General features: G+C 48.2%; 6 protein-coding genes across 6 annotated transcripts; 3 read left to right on the top strand and 3 right to left on the bottom strand.

Moving 5' to 3' along the window:
• The first annotated feature begins 2,386 nt into the window (after positions 1 to 2,386).
• Positions 2,387 to 3,868, top strand: F4812DRAFT_16678 (uncharacterized protein). The gene has a single exon (XM_047929884.1). The coding sequence runs from the start codon at positions 2,656 to 2,658 to the stop codon at positions 3,811 to 3,813; it is 1,158 nt and encodes a 385-aa protein (XP_047794851.1). The 5' UTR covers positions 2,387 to 2,655; the 3' UTR covers positions 3,814 to 3,868.
• A 401-nt stretch (positions 3,869 to 4,269) lies between these two features.
• Positions 4,270 to 4,672, top strand: F4812DRAFT_409312 (uncharacterized protein). Its single transcript, XM_047932432.1, has one exon. The coding sequence runs from the start codon at positions 4,297 to 4,299 to the stop codon at positions 4,549 to 4,551; it is 255 nt and encodes an 84-aa protein (XP_047794852.1). The 5' UTR covers positions 4,270 to 4,296; the 3' UTR covers positions 4,552 to 4,672.
• Positions 4,673 to 6,634: 1,962 nt separating this feature from the next.
• On the bottom strand, positions 6,635 to 9,711 carry F4812DRAFT_16728 (uncharacterized protein). The gene is made up of 2 exons (XM_047929890.1): positions 9,466 to 9,711; positions 6,635 to 9,398 (listed from the first exon to the last, which is right to left on the bottom strand). The coding sequence occupies exons 1-2, from the start codon at positions 9,506 to 9,508 to the stop codon at positions 6,718 to 6,720; spliced, it is 2,724 nt and encodes a 907-aa protein (XP_047794853.1). The 5' UTR covers positions 9,509 to 9,711; the 3' UTR covers positions 6,635 to 6,717.
• A 1,768-nt stretch (positions 9,712 to 11,479) lies between these two features.
• On the top strand, positions 11,480 to 13,456 carry F4812DRAFT_454352 (uncharacterized protein; the record flags this gene model as incomplete). The annotated part of the gene is made up of 2 exons (XM_047936631.1): positions 11,480 to 11,538; positions 11,593 to 13,456. 2 exons carry the CDS (start codon positions 11,480 to 11,482, stop codon positions 13,454 to 13,456), a joined length of 1,923 nt encoding a protein of 640 aa, XP_047794854.1.
• A 345-nt stretch (positions 13,457 to 13,801) lies between these two features.
• On the bottom strand, positions 13,802 to 15,289 carry F4812DRAFT_409331 (SAICAR synthetase). The gene has a single exon (XM_047932433.1). The coding sequence runs from the start codon at positions 14,870 to 14,872 to the stop codon at positions 13,946 to 13,948; it is 927 nt and encodes a 308-aa protein (XP_047794855.1). The 5' UTR covers positions 14,873 to 15,289; the 3' UTR covers positions 13,802 to 13,945.
• Positions 15,290 to 17,193: 1,904 nt separating this feature from the next.
• On the bottom strand, positions 17,194 to 19,100 carry F4812DRAFT_16762 (CBD9-like protein). Its single transcript, XM_047929892.1, has 6 exons — positions 18,558 to 19,100; positions 18,472 to 18,499; positions 18,171 to 18,394; positions 17,790 to 18,100; positions 17,528 to 17,718; positions 17,194 to 17,477 (listed from the first exon to the last, which is right to left on the bottom strand). Exons 1-6 carry the CDS (start codon positions 18,823 to 18,825, stop codon positions 17,279 to 17,281), a joined length of 1,221 nt encoding a protein of 406 aa, XP_047794856.1. The 5' UTR covers positions 18,826 to 19,100; the 3' UTR covers positions 17,194 to 17,278.
• Positions 19,101 to 19,231: the final 131 nt, after the last annotated feature.

Below are 19,231 nucleotides of genomic sequence, written 5' to 3' on the forward strand. Positions count from 1 at the left end.
AAATATCGGAATATTGACATTCTGCAGATAGAAAATGGATCTAGCGACCAACAAGCCTCCATGTCTTTAAAACATCGATTGACGAATCTCGTTTTGACGTTGGCACTCGGTGAATTCTAGGTATGGAGGTGAGCCCGAGACTTTGGGGGACCCTTGAATGCAGAATTCGAGGGGGTTGCAGTAGCAGAGTTGCTTGCTGCAGCTGTCGGCATTGTCACCTCCACTGTGTCGCGGAAGGCGATCAATTAGGTCCGGTTCCGTGAGGTTGGCACCGCTGGACTTTACGGACCTGCAGGATGCAATGTCGATCTCCAGCATAGAATTTTCGAATTCTCCAGTCGGGCTTGACATGTCTGCGAGCTCATAATTAATCTCTGCACAATTATATGTCTGAATTCGCATCAATACGTCTTTATGTCAGGTACGCAAATTCAAATCTTTGGTTTGGAGGCATGAAAACGTTGGGATTGTTTTAACACTTACGTATAATACCTACCTCCTAACACAGGACACACGAGTACCTATCATATATATGATAGGGGATATAGACTGAATATCGCGGATTTTCCCAAGACCGTAACGGCTTCATCCCACAGCCTAGACTTCCTTGGCTTTAATAGCCTCGGTCCCAGGCCTTCTCCAGGCGATTTGAAAATTGCATTAGCGTTCAGCTTAAGGATACCCTATTGTTAGGGTCTTGGCTGTAGGTAAATGCAGACCTAGGCAGCGGAGACGTTCCGGACCCTGGTGGGTTCAGCCTCAGTGGATAGAAGATAGATTTAAAAGATTCCCGGGGACGGTGAAAGCAGGGGTTGGGCGCCGGAGCTCGAGCTCCCCCTCTCCCGTCTCTTCTCTCCCTTTCCTTTACCCGTACTAGGTAGCATATCCTCCTCCATTGCTGCTTGCTCCCTATCCCGATGCTCTACTAATCGAAAATCGATCGTTCTGTTAGCTAGGGTCAGGTAACAACGGACTATAGTATCTACCCGTTAATTTGGTATGCCCTATGATTATGATGTCTCTTCCTGATTTTCTTGCACATAGCCGTATGAGGAACGATCTCACAGCTCTATGCCGTTACTTCTTCATTCATAGACGGACGCATCTACTGAATCCGCTCCAGCCTCTGCAAGTGCTGGTTGGATCTAGAATGTCAAGGCCCTCGTTCGCAGCCCCGATTCATCTTTTTTCTTCACTAGCAAGCCCGAGCCAAGATTACAACCAAGATTCGTAAACCGATTGCTCAGTCTCGCGAAGCACTAATATGCATATGTATATGGACAACCCCGAACTATTGGACGATCTACAATATCAAATACCCCAAAGATGTCGATCTCCCGGAGCCTCAAAAAGAAATACATATCCACATCCAAGTTCGACCCTAGGTACCTATCTAATCGCCTCCTGGCTCCTAGGATACAAGCATTCTATACTTTGTAGGAGTTGGTCATGACGTCGATATCGCCGTAATGTCTCGGTGCTTGGTGAATTACGGACACTGTACGTTCAATAGGTATATCGAGACGGAAGACAGCCACAGCAAGTCTGTACCTGCATAAATTAGGTAGGTACAATACCGAATTTCCCAATACCTATTCCGTCGTTACTATTAGGTATGTTAGGATATATATCAAGCACCTTGTGATATGACTTATAAGTCACTTCCCTCCGTGTGGGCACGGTATGGCCATAACCTGGGGGTCGGATGCAGAGCCGAGCTCGACCATGCAAGTTTGACCAGAAGCGCAAGCGCGTTTCTGACAAGTCGGCGACACTCCCTACGCGTCTCCCTCCTCAGTTTGATTCATCACTTGAGAGGGACGTGCCATGACAGCCCGACGGTAGGCCCGAGTACCCCCATGGTGGTTGGAATGGCGCTACCCGATCCATTCTTTCCGCTATACGGAAGAGATTCCTTGCCTCTTCCCTCTGTGCTGTTTGTGTTCTTCCACCCCTCGTTGACTTGGGCGGATGTGTAGCCACATTATGGATAATATCTGGCTCTTATTGTTACACCTTGACGAATAGAACGCAAGATAATGCTGCATCACCCAATTTACTTCTTTTCGATCCCGCCACCCAACGTACGGAAGTGGGACTTTCGTATCTACTTTCATATCTACTACGCACTAACAGCTCTCCGTGAGTCCGTTTGTCTTCCCGTATTGGAATTGTTGTTTTTTTATCCAGTGCCTAGTTACATTCCGTTTCCCTAGTCTCTGACGTAGCGTACCGTTCGACTGGAACAGCATGAATAACATCTAAAATGCAAGACGGATCTCACACACAAAGTATTTGAGGTCTCCCTTGCTGTTATGCATTCTGCACAAACATTGCCTCTTTCTGTCTCTTAAGCGTTTCCAGGCTTAGACGCGAGTCAGGGAGCAGTGCTAATCCTTGATAAATAAGGTATCCCTATGGTTGGATGATCGACTTACGTTCTGACCTCGGCCTATCTTTTTCTTCGTTGTATTATTTACTGATCCTATCCTCGACCGTCAGGATCTGCAGACGAGTTTTCTGCTCTTTCGACGTATACCTGTCTCGGTAACACACCAACTTCTTCTCGACCTTGACTTATAAACTGTGCATATCCGTCATAGGGACTCAGAATTGTATTCCGATCGTGATCGATCATTCAGAACAGTTAGGATCATGGAGCTCGCCAACCACCCGTATGAAGGAGGACATGTCGATGGAGGAGATCGCTCGACAGACGTCATCGCACCCGGGCCACCAAGAAATTTAAGCCTCACGAACAGCAACTTTTCTTATCCTCAGCCGGAGGAGGAACTACGTCGCCATGAGTCAAATAATCGTCGATCATCACTGACGTCGAATGGCTCTATGCCGGGGATGACAGATTCGTCCGACTCAGAGACTTCATTTGACGAGGATTACAGCACATCAACTAATGAACTCTGGGATAGATTTTGGCTTGACAGTGCAACTGGTCCGGGCGAGCAGTACCCTGTGCTGCTACGAGCTTCACAGACACCGCATTGTCTTCCTAAAAGTTTCCCGAAACGCAGATCAGATGAGAAGGATGATACAGTGGCGGTATCAAAGTCGGTATCGTCGTCCCAGAAATCCACGGATTCAAGCAAAGCTGTCGCCACTCAAGCATTGCCTCCACGTCCAGCAACGAGAAATGGCTCGCCCACGTATTCTATCTACCCCAAGCCGGAGCCGAATAGTATCTTGCGACTTCCACTACCCCCGCGGACTTCATCGTTGGCTCCAGCTCCTCTCTCACCCCCGCGGCGACAGCTTCTAAAGTCAGCGAAATCGACTATAAACCTCAAGCCTAGCAAATCGCACCACAACCTTCAACCCACCGATACCATTCCTCCTATATCTAGGATGCCTATGGCGCCTGTGTCTGCTAACTCCGTCCCTGTATCACCAGCCTACCCTCCACCACCGCCTCCAAGGGCTCTGCGCCCGACATCCTCGGCATTCAACTTACGTGATCAGAGCAGCGCGTATAACCGTATGCAGCACAATGCTATGGCGCCCTTATCGCCGCTCAGCTCACCAGCAATGACACCAGAGCCAGCATTCCACACTGTTTCGCGACCAGAGGCTGAGCCTTTTATCTCGGTGTTCGAGTTTGATTCAGATCATGAGTCGTACATGGAGAGCAATAGCTTCACCAAGCGCATCGCCCGCGGGTTCCACAAGAAGAGCGCGAGCGAGAAGCGTAGTAGTGGACGACGTGGTAGTGACGACTTAGAAGCCCATGGCTCGGACAAAGAAAAGCGCAAGCGTGGAGGTAGTTTAGGACGCATCTTAGGACTTAGAAGTCGCTAAGGCTGGCATACGTCTACAACCACAACAACATCACCATATCATTCATCTACGTTCTTTCTATTTTCATGTATCGATTTAGGAAGGCTATCTGGAAGCAGCCTGTCTGCCTATTCAATGGCCCATATGGGCCTTTACCACGTTATTTCTTTTGTCATAATCGGATTTCCTGGCTTCTACGAACTCATACGAGGATGTCCACGAATAACACACATGCATACACACACACAGACGCGCGCGTGCGCGCACGTAATGGCCGATGAAAAGAAAAAGGCGCATACGATTAACACGCTAACTAAAAGGGGGGTATGAAAGGTACGATACTGGAGACTACGAATCTTGTCACGCTACATATGTTGATTAGAGCATACAACTCGCTCGGGCGAGGGGGGCGCAACGAGAAGAGAAAAAAAAAGGAGACGAGAGCAGGCTCATGAGGAAGGAGACGAGTTGTACGATTCTTTATTTTTCGGTATCGCTACGATAATGAATACGATGGTGATGGCGATAGCGACGGCGATGGTAAAGAAAAAAAGGGGGGAGGGGGTTACGGTAGTGGTTATGAGGGCGTTTCTAATTTCAACGGCCATCCAGTCATTTCTTTCCTTCCATCTACACACACGATCTACGAAACTTGAGGGATCTCTTACTCTCTCTCTCTTTGTTTATTTACCTTCTATTATTATTACTCTGTGTACAATACTGCTATATTTACTTTCTAACTACGGGAACGTTGTCTGAGACATCAAATTTACCTTTACCTTCTACCTTACTTTACCTCATATTATCTCGCATCGCGTAATCTAACCAACGTAACTATTTTACATAGTTAACTATAAACAAACACATGGTTTTACACATACTATGCTCGTTCCAAATCACCCGCTTGTGTCTTGTTTACCAATCTTACCTCGGCCCGAGAATTCGTTCGAATACTAAGCAAGGCTTTTTCGTGGACATGAATATAAGCTAATTAGACCCGTCCCGCCGTATTGGGGAAGAGGGATTAGGTCAAGACTAGGTACCTAAGATAAGACATACATATGTCGGTAGCCAATGGTCTGGCGCATAGCCATTCCCCAGGTGAAAAAAAAAAAAAGATTGGCCTGTCAGCCTGCTTGCTGTAAGGTTTTTACGGTGTAGGGTAAGGTAAGGCAAAGGTACCGATATTTTGGGTCTTTAGACAAACTGCATATAGCGTGGGAAACTAGTTCGAATAGTTACCTGTATCAGATATCTACCTTAGACAACCGGCAGGTTAGGTAGGTTGTTATTATTGCGCAGTCGGCTGAAAGTAAATACTTACTTTGCTAGCCTCGTGTGTTGATTCATGTTTTTGTTTTTATTTATCAAACTACCTAAGGTAGTGAGCGAGGTATGCGCAAGGGCATAGGTAATACATGGGAAGCATTTGGTGTATTTACTAATTTACCGCAAGAACGGTTCGATTTTCCATTCCATTTATATGCACCTACCTCCACCTACCAGGTATATATTTCGTATCCCGGCACATGCCACGAGGTCCTCGACCCGTGGCTCTGGTCAGCGCTACACCACGACCAACCCCAGCACCAACACCAACGCCCTACATATTTCCCAGATAGGTAAACAGCACCCCCGAAAATGGAATTCCAAACGACGGAAAGTAAGGTGGCCCCCCCGCAAACCGGCCATGCAGACATGCACCATGCAGATCGACCGACAAAACCCCTCCTCAACCGCACCGTTGGAATTCGCTAGTGATAACTAGACCGGCGTGGATTCCCCTCTGCCTATCTACCTGGCTGTCTATCTCTATCTCGCTCTCTCGTTTCCTCCCTTCTTCGAAAAACAAAAAAGTCAAAGCCCTCCTCCTCCTCCTCCTTACTTAACTGCGGTGACTGGCGCATCTATTCGCTCGTTCATCGTGAGGAGTAGGTATGACTGCCATGCACTGATTAAGCGAGGTATGTGCGGTGACTAGATTAGACAGATAAGCATGTGAGTTTGTCGGTTATGACGAGGTGGTTCGATGAGGAGGTAAGGTGACTTACCATATCCTATCTCATCCATCTACAGCAGCTTAGCAGCAGCAAGGAGAGAGGTGCACATGTCGAAGGTCAGGCGGCTATTTGCCAGGTACCTACCTACCTACCTTCATAGTTTCAGGTAGGAGGTATATTTCAACATCTGCAGATCTAGACCGATATGACCATGTGCTTTAGTGCAACTGCATCATACGATATCGCTGTGGACTATAACACTGCTATTTGCTTGGTCGTGAACTAGCTCATGCACGTAGAAGACTGTTGGATCGGAACTGCGCAATATCAGTATACGGAGATTGATGTAAAGATGCGGGAAATGGTGTCTTTTGCATACGTAACCGTCGGGTACATACCTGAGAGGTATGAAGTGATAGTATCGTTTTAAGTCTCGGGAGCAGCTCCTTCGCGACTCAGCAATATGTATTCACAAACAATGCCAACAGATGGAAACGAAGCTAATTCACAGATCCTAAAACTCTCAGTTTCCATTTCAGTAGTCGCCTATGCAATCTCAAAAAGGTATCACGTAAATTAACAAGGTATGTCAATCTTGTTCTCTTTCTCTTTCTCTTCTCGTTCTCATATCGACCCTTTCCTGACCAAGGGCCTCATCATTTATTATCTTCGTCACGGCCGGCTGGCCCGTCATATCTTTTTTTAAACCCAAATCATCAGCATAAACCATAATCCATGATCCGTAAGCCATAAACACCATAATCTCAATATCCCTGGTCCGATTACTCCGTACGATAGATACGTTGTATCAATCTGTCGTTAAATCTGGTGACTGGCTAAATGGCCAAGAGGTGAATGAAAAGAAAGAATATATACAAATCAAATGTGATATCAATTATGTGATGTGTAAAAAGCTGTTGGTAACCTAGTGGTTGAACAGCGAACTGCTATTATGAGGTAGAGGGGCTGAAATAAGCTGGCCCCTCGCTCTTTTGTCATAAGCACGAAGCTTCTTCGGGTTGACCGTGTACTTGCTGTATCGCTTGATGCCAAGTCGTTCGTCGTTATTTCGACCGGCGTTAAAAGCCCATCGGCCCTGTCTGTGCCAGTCCTTGCCAATATCGAGCTTCCCAGCTAGGTCGTGGGACTCTAGCATTAAATGCAAGTCAAACGCCTCATCCGTGCAGAGCTGCTCATCGTAGCAAAAACTTATGATCTCAGCGAGGCAGGTTACGGCGTGCGGGAGGCGGAATTGGCTCCTCTTGGGCACCAGGCAGATGATCCCGCCCACGTACAGGATTAGGAGACCAAGAATAATGCCAAAAACAGGAACATTAGGGTACATGCGCGCCGCTCCGGAAGAAGGAGTTAGGGCCATGAACAGTCCACCAGCCAAGACTGGCAGAAGGGCAAAAATTACGGATAGGAAAGACACAACAGCTACTCGCCAATGTTTGTTCCTTAACGCCTTGTAAGTCGACTCTAGAGGTAAACTCGTGGAGTAGTCCAAGAGAAGCGAAGTCTCCGCTCGCGAGCCTTCCGGGCGTGCAAGTTCACCCCACGGTGTTAATATTCTTAGCGTTAGGTCCATGGACTGGAACATGAGGAATAATATGAGTCCGAGAAGTGAAGGAATAAATGAGTAGAGGAAGTTGGCCGCCGAGAATGCCCCTGCATCAGGAGCAGGGCTCAACTGAGGAAGGAAACCTTTGCGTATATCCGTTGAAGGGACGAATGAGACAATGATTAGAGCAAGCAGAAGAATTGAAGAAGCGACAGCGAAGAAAGTGATCTGGCCATCCCGAAAGCACCACGGAAGGTAGCGGTAACGAATGCTCGGGTCCGAGAGCTGGTCGCCGGCTTCTAGGGACGCTTCTTGTTGGTTGGCCCATGTCGGCTTGCCCATTTTCTCCGTTAAATTCTCAGAGCCAGTTGATTCTCCGATGCCATACCACGTTCCAACTTTCGGTGCTTCAGGGGAGAACCAAAATCCAAGTCTTTCAGCAGACCCGTCTAATTTCTGCCGCATGCTTTGTCTAGTTGTTGCTGTCTCGAGTCCGCGGTATCGATGCAACGAATTGCTTTGGGATACGAGAAAAATGATGTCTGCCAAAGTTCGAAGACCCCAGAGTCGCATCATTCCTGTTCTCCGCCGATGCCAGAATACGAACATCACAACCAGCGCTAGCAGAAAAGACACATATAGTGCCACCAACGTCCACGCCACACCTTGTACTGTTGCCCATTTCCAAGTCCCGTCCACCAAGATGACAGTGAAGAGACTGCTTTGCAGCGGGATGGTAAAATTCAAAAGCCAAACATTAAATATGGGTATCCAGATATTCCAGCTCCCAACAAGTTGGGGCCAGAGAAACGACTTAGGATATAGAGGTAAAAAGACAGCATCTTGTCGCTCATTACGATTATCCGCGGCCATTTTCGCAAATGGCAGGACCCAGAAAGCCGCGGTGATGACACATTGTGCGTAAATTAGGATAATTATTGCCAGTAGCTGCGGCAATATTCGGAAAAGGAAATATTGACCGCCATATATCGAACCGGCGTATGGCGTTAAGCCGTCACGGCTCATGGAATAGACGGCACAGAATACGATAGCCGCAATCATCAAAAGGCACAGCGTTCCCAAAAGCGTTAGCGATTGTGTTCGCAGGACCCAGGGCTTCAGCGTCAGGGGCGCTTGCCACTTGAGAGCCTTTCCACAATTATGTAGTCCCGTCTCTGAATCGAGATTTAGATCCGACCGAGGTTGCCAATGGTTTAAGTCCCGTGGCATGGGAAGTTTTGTGTCCGGAGGCGGATTTTCCAATTTTCGGCGCTGGTCTCGGCGATTTTTAAAAGCTTCATTTTCAGCGGTTATATCCGGAAACACATCCCAAATAGGCTGTCTTTCTAATCCAGCTCGAGGCGGCTGCTCTGGCCATCCCTGCTGTAAATCCTCTGCGGTGGTGTTTGGGGGTAGGGCAATAACACGAGGGCCTGGAACTAAAGGCCATTGTTGGGGATCATTATTGCCTCCAGCGGCTTGTCGGGGCAATTGGATCGAAGGTGGTCTGAAAGGAGGAGGTACCGCAGTGGGCGTGAAATGGTACGGGGGTTGCTGTGATCCATCGCTACTAGACGAAGGGTATCCTGACGCTCCTCGATCTCGAGTGAGGGCATCTAGAGCATATTGAATATAAGGGGTATCATCAACACCAGGGGTCACGACACCGGCAGCTCTGGCCAGGTCATCTTTAAATTCATCTGCAGAGGATGCGTCTCGAAACATTGCTATAGCTGGATATTGCGGGCTCAAGCGGGCATCCGGGCTTGGTATCAGGGAGCGATCAGCATTCTCCGGTGCCGTAAGCGGAGGCCCGAAAAGTCGGTTGGGACCGTAGATCTCTGACTCGGAGGACGCTGAAAGAGCGGAAGGCGCCGACGGAGGAGTGGGCGCGTAAGGCACAGCGGTCTCCTGTGAGGACGGAGGTGAAGGCTCTCGGGTAGTCGTGTTGTGCCCGGGTCGTGAGTTAAGATCTTGCGACGCTGTCGTTGGGGGAGAGACGTCAGAGTCGGGTATGTTGGCTCTATAAGAAGTATTTGGTCCTGAGAAAATTAGGGTAAGTTAGAGAGAGAAATTGGAAATTGAAGTAAAGATATGGGATTGGCATACGATTTGGATCGACGTAGTTAGGGCTGAAATTATTGGAATTCATACTTGATCCTGTCGGGTTGTCGGGTTGTCGTGCTAAAGGCGACGGCGACAATTCCGTTTGAACAAGTTGGCCAATTGTTTGTTCAACAGCACAAGTAGTACAAGTTGGTGATTTTTAGGTAGAGATAGACGGAAGAGTGCATGAGGAGAGATGCAAAGAGGTACATAATGAAATATGGTTGGGGGTTGGGCTATGATCTATCGCATCGTGCATATCGAGAGGCTGGTTTATGTGAGGTTGGGCAGACCCCAGCCACCGCTGGATGAAGCATCACACACACGATGCAGATGAAACCGTAGTCGTTCTGTTAACCTGACCTAGGTATGTAAAATAGACCGACGAATGTCAAGTCTCTACTTACTATGAATTAAGTATTATCTCATATTTTTATTTATTTCTTTTTTATTCATGACGAATTGTAAGATCTGGTGGATGATAACCTATAGAATAATAGACTTATAAATGATGATTGTTGATAAATGAAAATCGATACCGCCCACCTGGCCAGCGAGGGGCAAGTGAGTTGGAACAGGGGGTATAAAGTGGAGACTGACAGCGAAGCTTGGGCCATTTCCAGAAGCTTGTGTGGGGTCTTTTTTTGGGCTTGGCAGCTTACTTGGCAGCTTGGCCGACACTTGACAACTCACGTAATCTTTCTACACATTTTATTGGCTCACATCTCAATTCTTATTTCACACTATTCCTCCAACTCCTAGGTATTAATTAACGGAATGGACTTCTCTCAGCATTAACACCAACATTCTCTAAAAAGTTACACTCCTTTTCGTCGTGCTGTTATACCATGATACCAAAAAAAAGACAAGGATAAAGTCAATATAATTCGAGCCTCGCAGGAAATAATAGCAACTATCGAGTATCGAAGTCTTCACACGTTGCACAAGTCAAGTCGATCCCATCAGCAGGGACCTGCGGATCGCAATGTATGTTCGATAGGGCTGTAGAAAATCTGCAAGCCACTCGCGCCACCGCAATGCAAATATAACAAGGTCGCGTCGGACCTGCAGCTAAACCCTAGGTAATTTACATATCGACATAGAGCATTTAGGTGTGGATTGAGCTCTCAAATGACTAAATACCCTGCAGTTCTATATTTCCACCAGGAGGAGTCTTCTATTATGTGACAATACGGATTATGTGTCTGGTCGTTATCTATTCGCCTCCCTCGACATAAACCCCGTTTGTCTAGGGAGTTCAGGGCTGGTAATCCAAGGGAATTTAAACATAGGAGCGACTGATAACCATGCTAGGAAACCATGAACCTACAGACTCGACAAGGCTTAGGACCTGAATATGGTCTTTTACTTGTTAAGGAACATGGGGGACTGTGAGTTTCCCTCTCATAACGCTATTTGTTTTCCCTTAGGATCAAATGTAATGAACGACTTTGATTGCAATATCATTAAGGAAAATTCCTTGTAAAGCGTGAAGTATGGGCTTCATGTACCAGCAAATGCCGAGGAGTAATTAATGTTCCTCACGAAATCTCGATCTTCGCTGGGATGGAATGGATGTGCGCGGAAACACGAGGGCATTTAGAGACGGGTCTCCCTATGGCCTCCCTCTGGGCTTGTTATAGCTGCGCTCCCTAAGACAGGACGATTCCAATAGGGATACCTCAGCATTGATAACATTAAATGTTTCAAAAAGATGTGCCCTCCATAGCACGAGATTACTGTAGTATGGTATTTCGCCTACCCCATGTTGATTGGATCGACACTACAGAAGCGCCATGTTCCGGGGAGGATTGAAGCGCATCGAATCTCTCCTTAAATTTGTTGAACTGGCATAATACGGCAGACACATATATAACAGGCAGCCGATCCCGTAATGCCATGTTTACAGTATCTCCACCAGAGCAAGTAGTAGAGAGCCGAAGTATAGAACAGCACTGAGGGAAACCCATCAGTTCAGGAATAGCAGTTCGACGAGTTCAGTCAATCCATCGCCAAGATGTGGAACCAAGTCGTTCTCGTGGCTCTAATCCCAGCCATGATGGCCAAACCCATCTTGTAAGTTGCCCTTGCGCTCCGTTTTTGCGCTTTCCTCTCTAATAATAAGTCTAGGCCACGAGGAGATATGACTGGCTTGCAAGAGTCCCGTGAATCCCCAGCCTTCGATTCCGCCACACTCCGCGGTAACAAAATGATGGCTATTGCTGAGGCACTGGATATGAAAAGCTCAAATTCCAACGAGAACGAGACACCACAGGACGAACAAGACTATGAAGTCGAGCACCGACAGATTAGCCCCGACCAGATAGCTGAGCTTACCAACCATGCTGCCTCTACTATCTTCAGCGGAGCATCTGCAGGCGTAATGTCGTGGGCGACTAGTGTTGGCAATGCCATGTCCACCGGCCATCCTATTGTACCGCGTGCTAGCAGCGGAATGCAATTGAAGGCAATGGCGAGATCTACTTCTACTCCCACTCCCACTCCTTCGGCCTCGACTTCTGGCACAGCTACCGCTTCGAACTCTGCCCAAGCATCTGAATCCCAAAGCTGCGATTGTATCGCTAACTGTGCCGATGAAGATGGCCATGCTAATCAGATGGAATGCATCAAGAAGTGTTCCAATGATTGCGATGGCGACGATGACAAGAAGAAGAACAGCGACGTTCTTGGAGGGCTTACAGGCTTACTCGGAGGACTTGGGGGTAGAAGCATCCCAGCCCCCCTTCCCCGTCCTCATCGCGGATTCACCCACCCACCTCCAGCCGAGCCCGTACACGCAGCTGCTGGTGGCGAATTTGAGGACTTTGAAGCTTGCATGAACAGCTGCAAGACCCATAACTGCCAGCACTCTGAAGTCGGGCTTTCTCTTTCGCAGTGTGGTGACACCTCATGCGAAGATGCGTGCGCCAAGTACAAGTCGTCCAAGTCTATGTTTGGTATGTCTAAGTTGAGCAAGAGCATCCCAAAGAGGCGTGTTCGCCCAGTCGCCGACCGCGTCAAGGCAGACACACCGCTCCCCAAGCCAAAGAAGCCTATAGCTGCTGCCAAGCACAGCACCACTTTCGAAGACTGCATGAAGAAATGCCAGACTCACAACTGCCAGCACTCTGAGGTCGGAATTTCTATTTCCCAGTGCGGTGACACGTCGTGTACCGAGGCGTGTGCTCAGTACAAGGAAGAAGGGGGAATGATCATCACTAGACAGCTCAGGAACCCTGGAGACAACGGTGGTATCCCTGACGTACCTAACGTCCCTGAGGCTCCGGAGGTACCTCCCACGCCTCAGGTACCCGCTGTGCCGGAAGTACCCCGTACGCCTGAGGTCCCAGCCGTTCCCGCTGCTCCCGCTGTTCCAGCAGTCAAGGGCGGACCCATCAAGGTTGCTTCTCCAGCTCCAGCTCCCGCCCCCGCTACCCCGGCCGCACGAAGCCATCGCAACCCTGTCCCGGGACACATGAATGTTCCTGTTAAAGGCGTAGCGGAGGAAGGAGATTACGAAGCCTGTATGAAGCAATGCAAGACCCACAACTGCCAGAAATCCGGCGTCGGTATTGACGTGGAGCAATGTGGCAACACCTCTTGCGTCGACGCTTGCGCGTCCTTCAAGCATTCAGCCCACGCCGCCGTCGGCGTCCACAAGACCAAAGTCCCCTATGCTCCCGGCCATCTCGCGGCCCACCCCGGTCCCGACCCGCCCGTCGTCAAGACCGTGCCCGAGTTCAGTGCCCACGAGAGCACGGAGTACCAAAACTGCGTGAGGCAGTGCAAGTCACACAACTGCCAAAAGGCAGATATCGGCTTGGAAGTCTCCCAGTGCGGAGACACGTCGTGTACCGAGTCTTGCGCCCATCTTCAAGAAGGCAAGGCCATGCACATTGCTGGGGCCCCTAGAGCCATGAACACGGCGGCTGCCATGATGACCGCTGCTGCGGCACCGGCGATTTCTTCCTGGTCGGTTCCTGCTGCGGCTTAGTGGTATTAAATGAGTCGACTTTTTTTCTCTTCTTTTTTCTTCTATTGCTATCATTGCTGCAAATGTAGCTTTTTGCCGGTTATTCGGGAATGAAGATTTTGAAAAGGGCAATATGAAATTCGTCAAAGCGGTGTTTGCACAAGCGTAGGGCATAATAGGATCAATTGTTTAGTGTATGCTTTCACGACTGAATGCGTCCGCATTAGATTATGAATTGGGTAAATTTGTCGGCTCTACATTTCGCAGGGCTTGGATTCATTGGGATGCTAAACGAGAGGAGCGTCATGTTGTTAAGTTGGTGGGATCTCATTTTATGTATCTTAGTTCACCTTAATCAATCAAGATTTTCTCATGGCTATTTTTTTTTTTTTTTTGAATTTGATTTGACCTCGATGCAGACAATGCACCCGTCTAGCTCAGCTCACTGTCTACCTAGATGTCTACCTGAGAAGAATCTCTTACGCTTATTCCTTAGCCTGTCACGCCTCCCTAGCCCTGCAGAGCCTCCTCCAGCGTCTTCCCCGTTAACCTCCTGAATACCTCGCCGTACCTCTCTGCCGTAGCCCTAATCACGTCCTCGGGGACCTCCACGTCTTCCTTCCCCTTAAGCCCGTTCTCCGTCAGCCAGTTCCTGAGGAACTGCTTATCGAAGCTCTCCTGGTCGCGTCCGGGCTCGTACTTGTCCTTGGGCCACATGCGGGAGGAGTCCGAGGTGAGCACCTCGTCGACGAGCACGACCTCGTCCGCGGCCTCGTCGAGCCCGAACTCGAACTTGGTGTCGGCGATGATGATGCCGCGCTCCGCCGCGTACTCCTGGCCCGCGCGGAAGATCCGCAGCGCCAGGTCCTCGATGCGCGCGGCGTACTTGTCCCCGACAATCGCGGCCGCCTGCTCCCGCGAGATGTTCTCGTCGTGCTGGCCCAGCGGCGCCTTCGTGCTCGGCGTGTAGATGGGCCCGCCGGGGATGGCGTCGCACTCGCGCAGGCCGGGGGGCAGCGGGGTCCCGTGCACGGTGCCGCGGGCCTTGTACTCCTTCCACGCGCTGCCCGTGATGTACCCGCGCACGATGGCCTCGACGGGGAACACCTTGAGCTTGCGGACCTGCATGCTGCGGTTGCGGATGACCTGGGCTTCGGCGGCGGAGACGGGGGCGGGGACGGCCGTGCTCAGGAAGTGCGTCTTGAGCCCGGGGACCTTGTCCGACAGCACGTTGAACCAGTGGACGGACTGCAGGGTCAGAAGGGCGCCCTTGTTCGGCACGCCGTTCTTCATGACCACGTCGTACGCCGAGATGCGGTCCGTCGTGACGAACAGCAGCGTCTGGTCGTCGACGCTGTACAGGTCGCGGACCTTGCCCGTGGCGAGCTTGGGGAGTGACGTCAGAGTCACTTCTGTGAGGACGTTGTTGGAAGCCATATTTGCTTGCTTCTCTCTTTTTTTTTTCTATATATCTCTTTCTTTCCTTTTGCGCAAATTTCAGTTCCTTAGAATTATATCTAAAGATTCTGAAATTGGCGATGCGCCTCTTAACGGTTTAACGTATGATGATGTGGTGGTTGACTTTTGAATCTTGTAAGTCGATAAAATGAGCGAATTGATTGGTGCGCTGTTTTCGCTCGTTACCCCAGATGAAGTTTTTTTTAGATCGGAGCAAACCGGCGTCTTTCACCAAACTCACTTTGAGTATTCCGTACAGTCGAATATATTGTGTGAGTATCTAATCTCATTCATTGATCAAATATAAAATTCGAAACTGAATTTCATTATGCGATTTTTTGGAGTATGAAAACAGGCTCATTTTGATATTGAAAAAAATAAGTTGTTCAATGAAAAAATGTGAAGTTATTAGGACACAATCGTGTTACACTACAGGTACCAGTTACCCGTATCGCAAACATGTGCAAGTACCCATGTACCTACCCCTTTATTATACCATTTTGCACCAACAGGAAGAACAGCCAACGTAGTAAAAGTGAACAGGTAGAACATGAGATGGAGATATCAATACATCACTACGAAGATTTATAACCAATACTCTAAGTACCTAACCTTAGGTAATTACTAGGTAGTAGCTCTGTCGATATAAGTAGATGTCACCATGCCCCCTTGAATATTCGAATATGGATGGTAGATCAAGTGCTTCATACCATTTACCTATACCATAAGCCATAAATATTATTCGGGTCATCATTCATCATTGAAGCATTTGCAGTCTCACGACAATGCCTTCCATTCTTAATAAGCTATTCTCATCCAACTCCCAAAGTAAAACTTCCAACATACCTACCAAAGAAATCGATTCTCCTCGCGAGTCCATTTCGACGTTTTCAAGTAGTGATAAAGTAGCGTCTGAAGACCGTAAGAAACAGGAAAGCCAGCGGAAAACCGAAGCAGAGTTAGTAAAGAGTGAGTTCGAAGACTGCTTACGATATTACGCCATCAGGGGGTTTTACTGACACCATTATCCCTTACCCTAGTTGCGCTTAAGAACTCCGTCAGAAACGAAATGTGAAGATAGTGAGGAGAGAGTGAAGGCTGTAGATGTATTTATTTCATATTATATGGTTGGACTCTGCGTTATTGGGAGTTTGGGTTTTCACATCACCTTAGGTACCTTTCAAAGAAGAGTAGGGACATCTTTGGACTTCAGACGGCGTTGAAACTTGTACGTGCTCTTGGGATTAAATGACCACTTGCTTCGCTATATCGAATAGGTACCTCTCTTATGGGAACGTGACATGTAATTATTTACTTTCTGCTACGTGCCTTCAATTCTTTTATGCTACCTTAGGTTAGGTACCTACATAGCGGACGGATTGAGTTCGGCGTCTCGCGTTTCGACAGTGGTTACGGCAAGAGTGGTGACAAACAGTCAGGCCGTTTGACACTAATCCTTAATGAATTGAAATACATATGGCAGCAGACAGTGAAGCTATCGTCAAGCCAAAATATTAGAGATGCATAGGTACCTAACCTAACATAACCGAACATCCCCTTTTGCCCGTAAGCGACTCCCACTCCTACATCCATCTGTATCACCTGCTCCCATTGCTCGACCCATGATGCGTACCTAAGGTCAATACGATCAGTTATAACTCTTGGCAATAAGCCATTGATTGCCATATTGTCCTCATCACGTAGGCAGCTACCAATGCGCATGCAATCTGACATGCATACCTAACATATATTGAGAAGAGCACCAACTTTCAGAGTCTTGAATCTTTCGATTCTCGACCTGGTTGACCCATCACGTCATTAAGTCATCTCTATAGCAATTGTCTCACCCCCCGTATACTTACAAGATGAAGACCAATCAACAGCTCCGGTTTACGCCCCAGGGTAGGATTATACGCCAATGCTACGGCAGCGGCCCGTGTAGGAGGCAAACCTGCAGGATACTTTCCTCGGTACCAGGTCGCATAAAGGACCCTTCTAGACCTATCAGTCCTGTCCAATCTATAGTTCGGGGAGTGGTCCCAAAAGCGACCTGATATACTCGACGTAAAATGGGTCCAGAATAGGCTGTGAAGTAAAGGATATGTCGTGATGGCTACCTAGCTTGTAGGGGTTTTCTATTACTTGGTACCTTAGGTAAACATCTACACCATGCATTTGATATACATTTACCTTATCAGGCGCTGCACGAGGCCTTACTTCTTAGAGACGCACTAAAATAATATGATGCAGTTACGTTTTTTATCCAAAGAGCAATTGAGAAGCATATGTGATATCATGGTGTTGTTTTAATCAGGATTGCAAGGCGAGTGGTGCACGAGGCGACACTTCCGAATCTACTCCTATTGCTCTACCTAACACTTTCTATCATAATTGATCCCGACCCTGAAGGAATCCCTGCGATTCTGCATTACTATCATCGTCTGCCCGGTATTCTTTCTCAATGACCCGTTGCCTTGACCTGCGATGCTTCAGTAGTAGTAGGAGAGATGCCCACACAGCACATGTTAGAATAACCACAACCGCAGGTATAACAGAGAAGCTGCTGTTAGAAATATGAAGGCCACTGTTTTCTATATTAGTCCAACTTAGCGAGAGGGAAGGGGTGCGACGTACAGAAGGACGTTGATAACTCCCCCGGCCACCACTACGAAGCCGACGCGCTTGTGGTAACGTAGGAATATGGTTGAGGCGCGAGTTTTCAGGAAGATTTGATGGTGTCGGAGACCGAGGACTATCTGAAGCAATAGTAGAGCGGATACTACCAGCCCAATAATTCCATGGGCCAGCAGACTCGTGTAAGGAGTCTGATTTTCAAATGTTAGACACGTGGGTTTATCATATGCCGCATAGATTAACGGTAAGATTAGGTACTTACATTTCGGAGGATCCCAGATTGAGTCAGTCCCAAGATAGCCCCTAACAATACGCAGGCGGTAGCGAAAGGCTGAACGCTGACGTGAACTAAGAAAGAATATTTTCTTCCCATGGCTATCGCGAGGATCCCTATGGGATACAAGACTAAGAAAGAACCTATCATAAGAGCTCCATGGCTAATAACCCACGTGCTTGTAGAGTGATACCCCTTCTTACCCGCGAGCTGCCCGATGTTGGAGCTGCGATCGCTGGTTACGTTCAGGGGAGCCCCGTGCAGCACATCGTCGCTTTGCACTATGGCACTAATAAAGTCTCTCAAACTGTCAGAACACATCTGCATATCTAGTACATATTATGCTTTTCTTTTTTCTTTTGGACATACCGTACGCTGTGTGTAGTTGTAGTTCAGCTTGGACGTCGCTCGTTTGCATCTTCTGGTTGGTATTCGCCGACCAGATCCAGTTCTCGTCTGCAGACTGTTGCTCATCGTCCAGTCGACAAGCCTGGCAAATGATTTCCGCTATATAATAACCGTCACTAGTAAGTGACGTCTGAAGCAGTGAGAGCCGGGTATGCAAGTCGGAGAGCGCTGGCGGATAGTGTCCTCTAATCAGGGAAGATTTTAGCAGCTACGTTGGTGGATATACCTAATAGCAGATATGATAAAAGGAGATTTCACTTACGTGGTGGATCTCACGCTCACAGTGAGACCTATATGCTAGGGGGTTAACATCTGTCTTACAGGTCGATCGTAGGGAGTGATTCATACCGTCGAGAGCGTCGTTGGGGTAGAAGAGGAACATAAGCGCTCCGTCCATAGCGCTCCCTCGCCCAAAGGCGGTCCATCCTAGACCTCTGGGGAATTTCCCGGAGAACGCAAGATGATACGAAGAGCTATCATGACTCGTGGATGAGAAGCGCATACAGATATCTATGCCTCGCAGCTCATCGAAATGGCATACCTGGCCGAGTGATGCATAGCAGCATTGGGCAATAAGGGATATGAGTAAAGCTACTGAGACAGGTTTAGGCGCCATGAATGAGTACGCAATGGTGTATAATCTTGTTGACCAAGTATTCTAAGAATTACAAAGGGACAATGCCAATACCTATGGCGAGATGAGATTCAGTGTTTGTATTGCAACAACACATAAAAAGGTTCATGGCTATCGTAAGCAATGCAGAATAACATTTCGCATATGATATCGCCCATGAATAAAAGGCATAACCGAGTAGATAGACCGCGAGCCAATCATCCATCATAAAGCGGGCGTGAGGAAGTCCTTTCGAGGTTACTTACCGTGCACCGTACATATGTCAAAACTGAGAATTACAATAGACAAAAGGACTCAACATAACCATGACTAAAGGAGGAGTTGCAACTAACTTGGCACACACACACACAAAACAACGTACCTAACCCATACCTGGCAACACCGCACA

Source organism: Daldinia caldariorum, assembly GCF_022478825.1.
Source record: "Daldinia caldariorum strain CBS 122874 unplaced genomic scaffold F4812scaffold_1, whole genome shotgun sequence".
In the NCBI taxonomy this organism is placed as follows: Eukaryota; Fungi; Ascomycota; class Sordariomycetes; order Xylariales; family Hypoxylaceae; genus Daldinia; species Daldinia caldariorum.

Coding starts and splice junctions, on each gene's coding strand:
- F4812DRAFT_16728 (XM_047929890.1), bottom strand. CDS start 9,508: ATGAATTCCAATAATTTCAGCCCTAACTACGTCGATCCAAATC. Junction 9,399..9,465: donor TAACTACGTCGATCCAAATC/GTATGCCAATCC, acceptor TAATTTTCTCAG/GACCAAATACTTCTTATAGA.
- F4812DRAFT_409331 (XM_047932433.1), bottom strand. CDS start 14,872: ATGGCTTCCAACAACGTCCTCACAGAAGTGACTCTGACGTCACTCCCC.
- F4812DRAFT_16762 (XM_047929892.1), bottom strand. CDS start 18,825: ATGGCGCCTAAACCTGTCTCAGTAGCTTTACTCATATCCCTTATTGCC. Junction 18,101..18,170: donor ACAACTACACACAGCGTACG/GTATGTCCAAAA, acceptor ACAGTTTGAGAG/ACTTTATTAGTGCCATAGTG. Junction 17,478..17,527: donor GGAGTTATCAACGTCCTTCT/GTACGTCGCACC, acceptor TATAGAAAACAG/TGGCCTTCATATTTCTAACA.
- F4812DRAFT_16678 (XM_047929884.1), top strand. CDS start 2,656: ATGGAGCTCGCCAACCACCCGTATGAAGGAGGACATGTCGATGGAGGA.
- F4812DRAFT_409312 (XM_047932432.1), top strand. CDS start 4,297: ATGAATACGATGGTGATGGCGATAGCGACGGCGATGGTAAAGAAAAAA.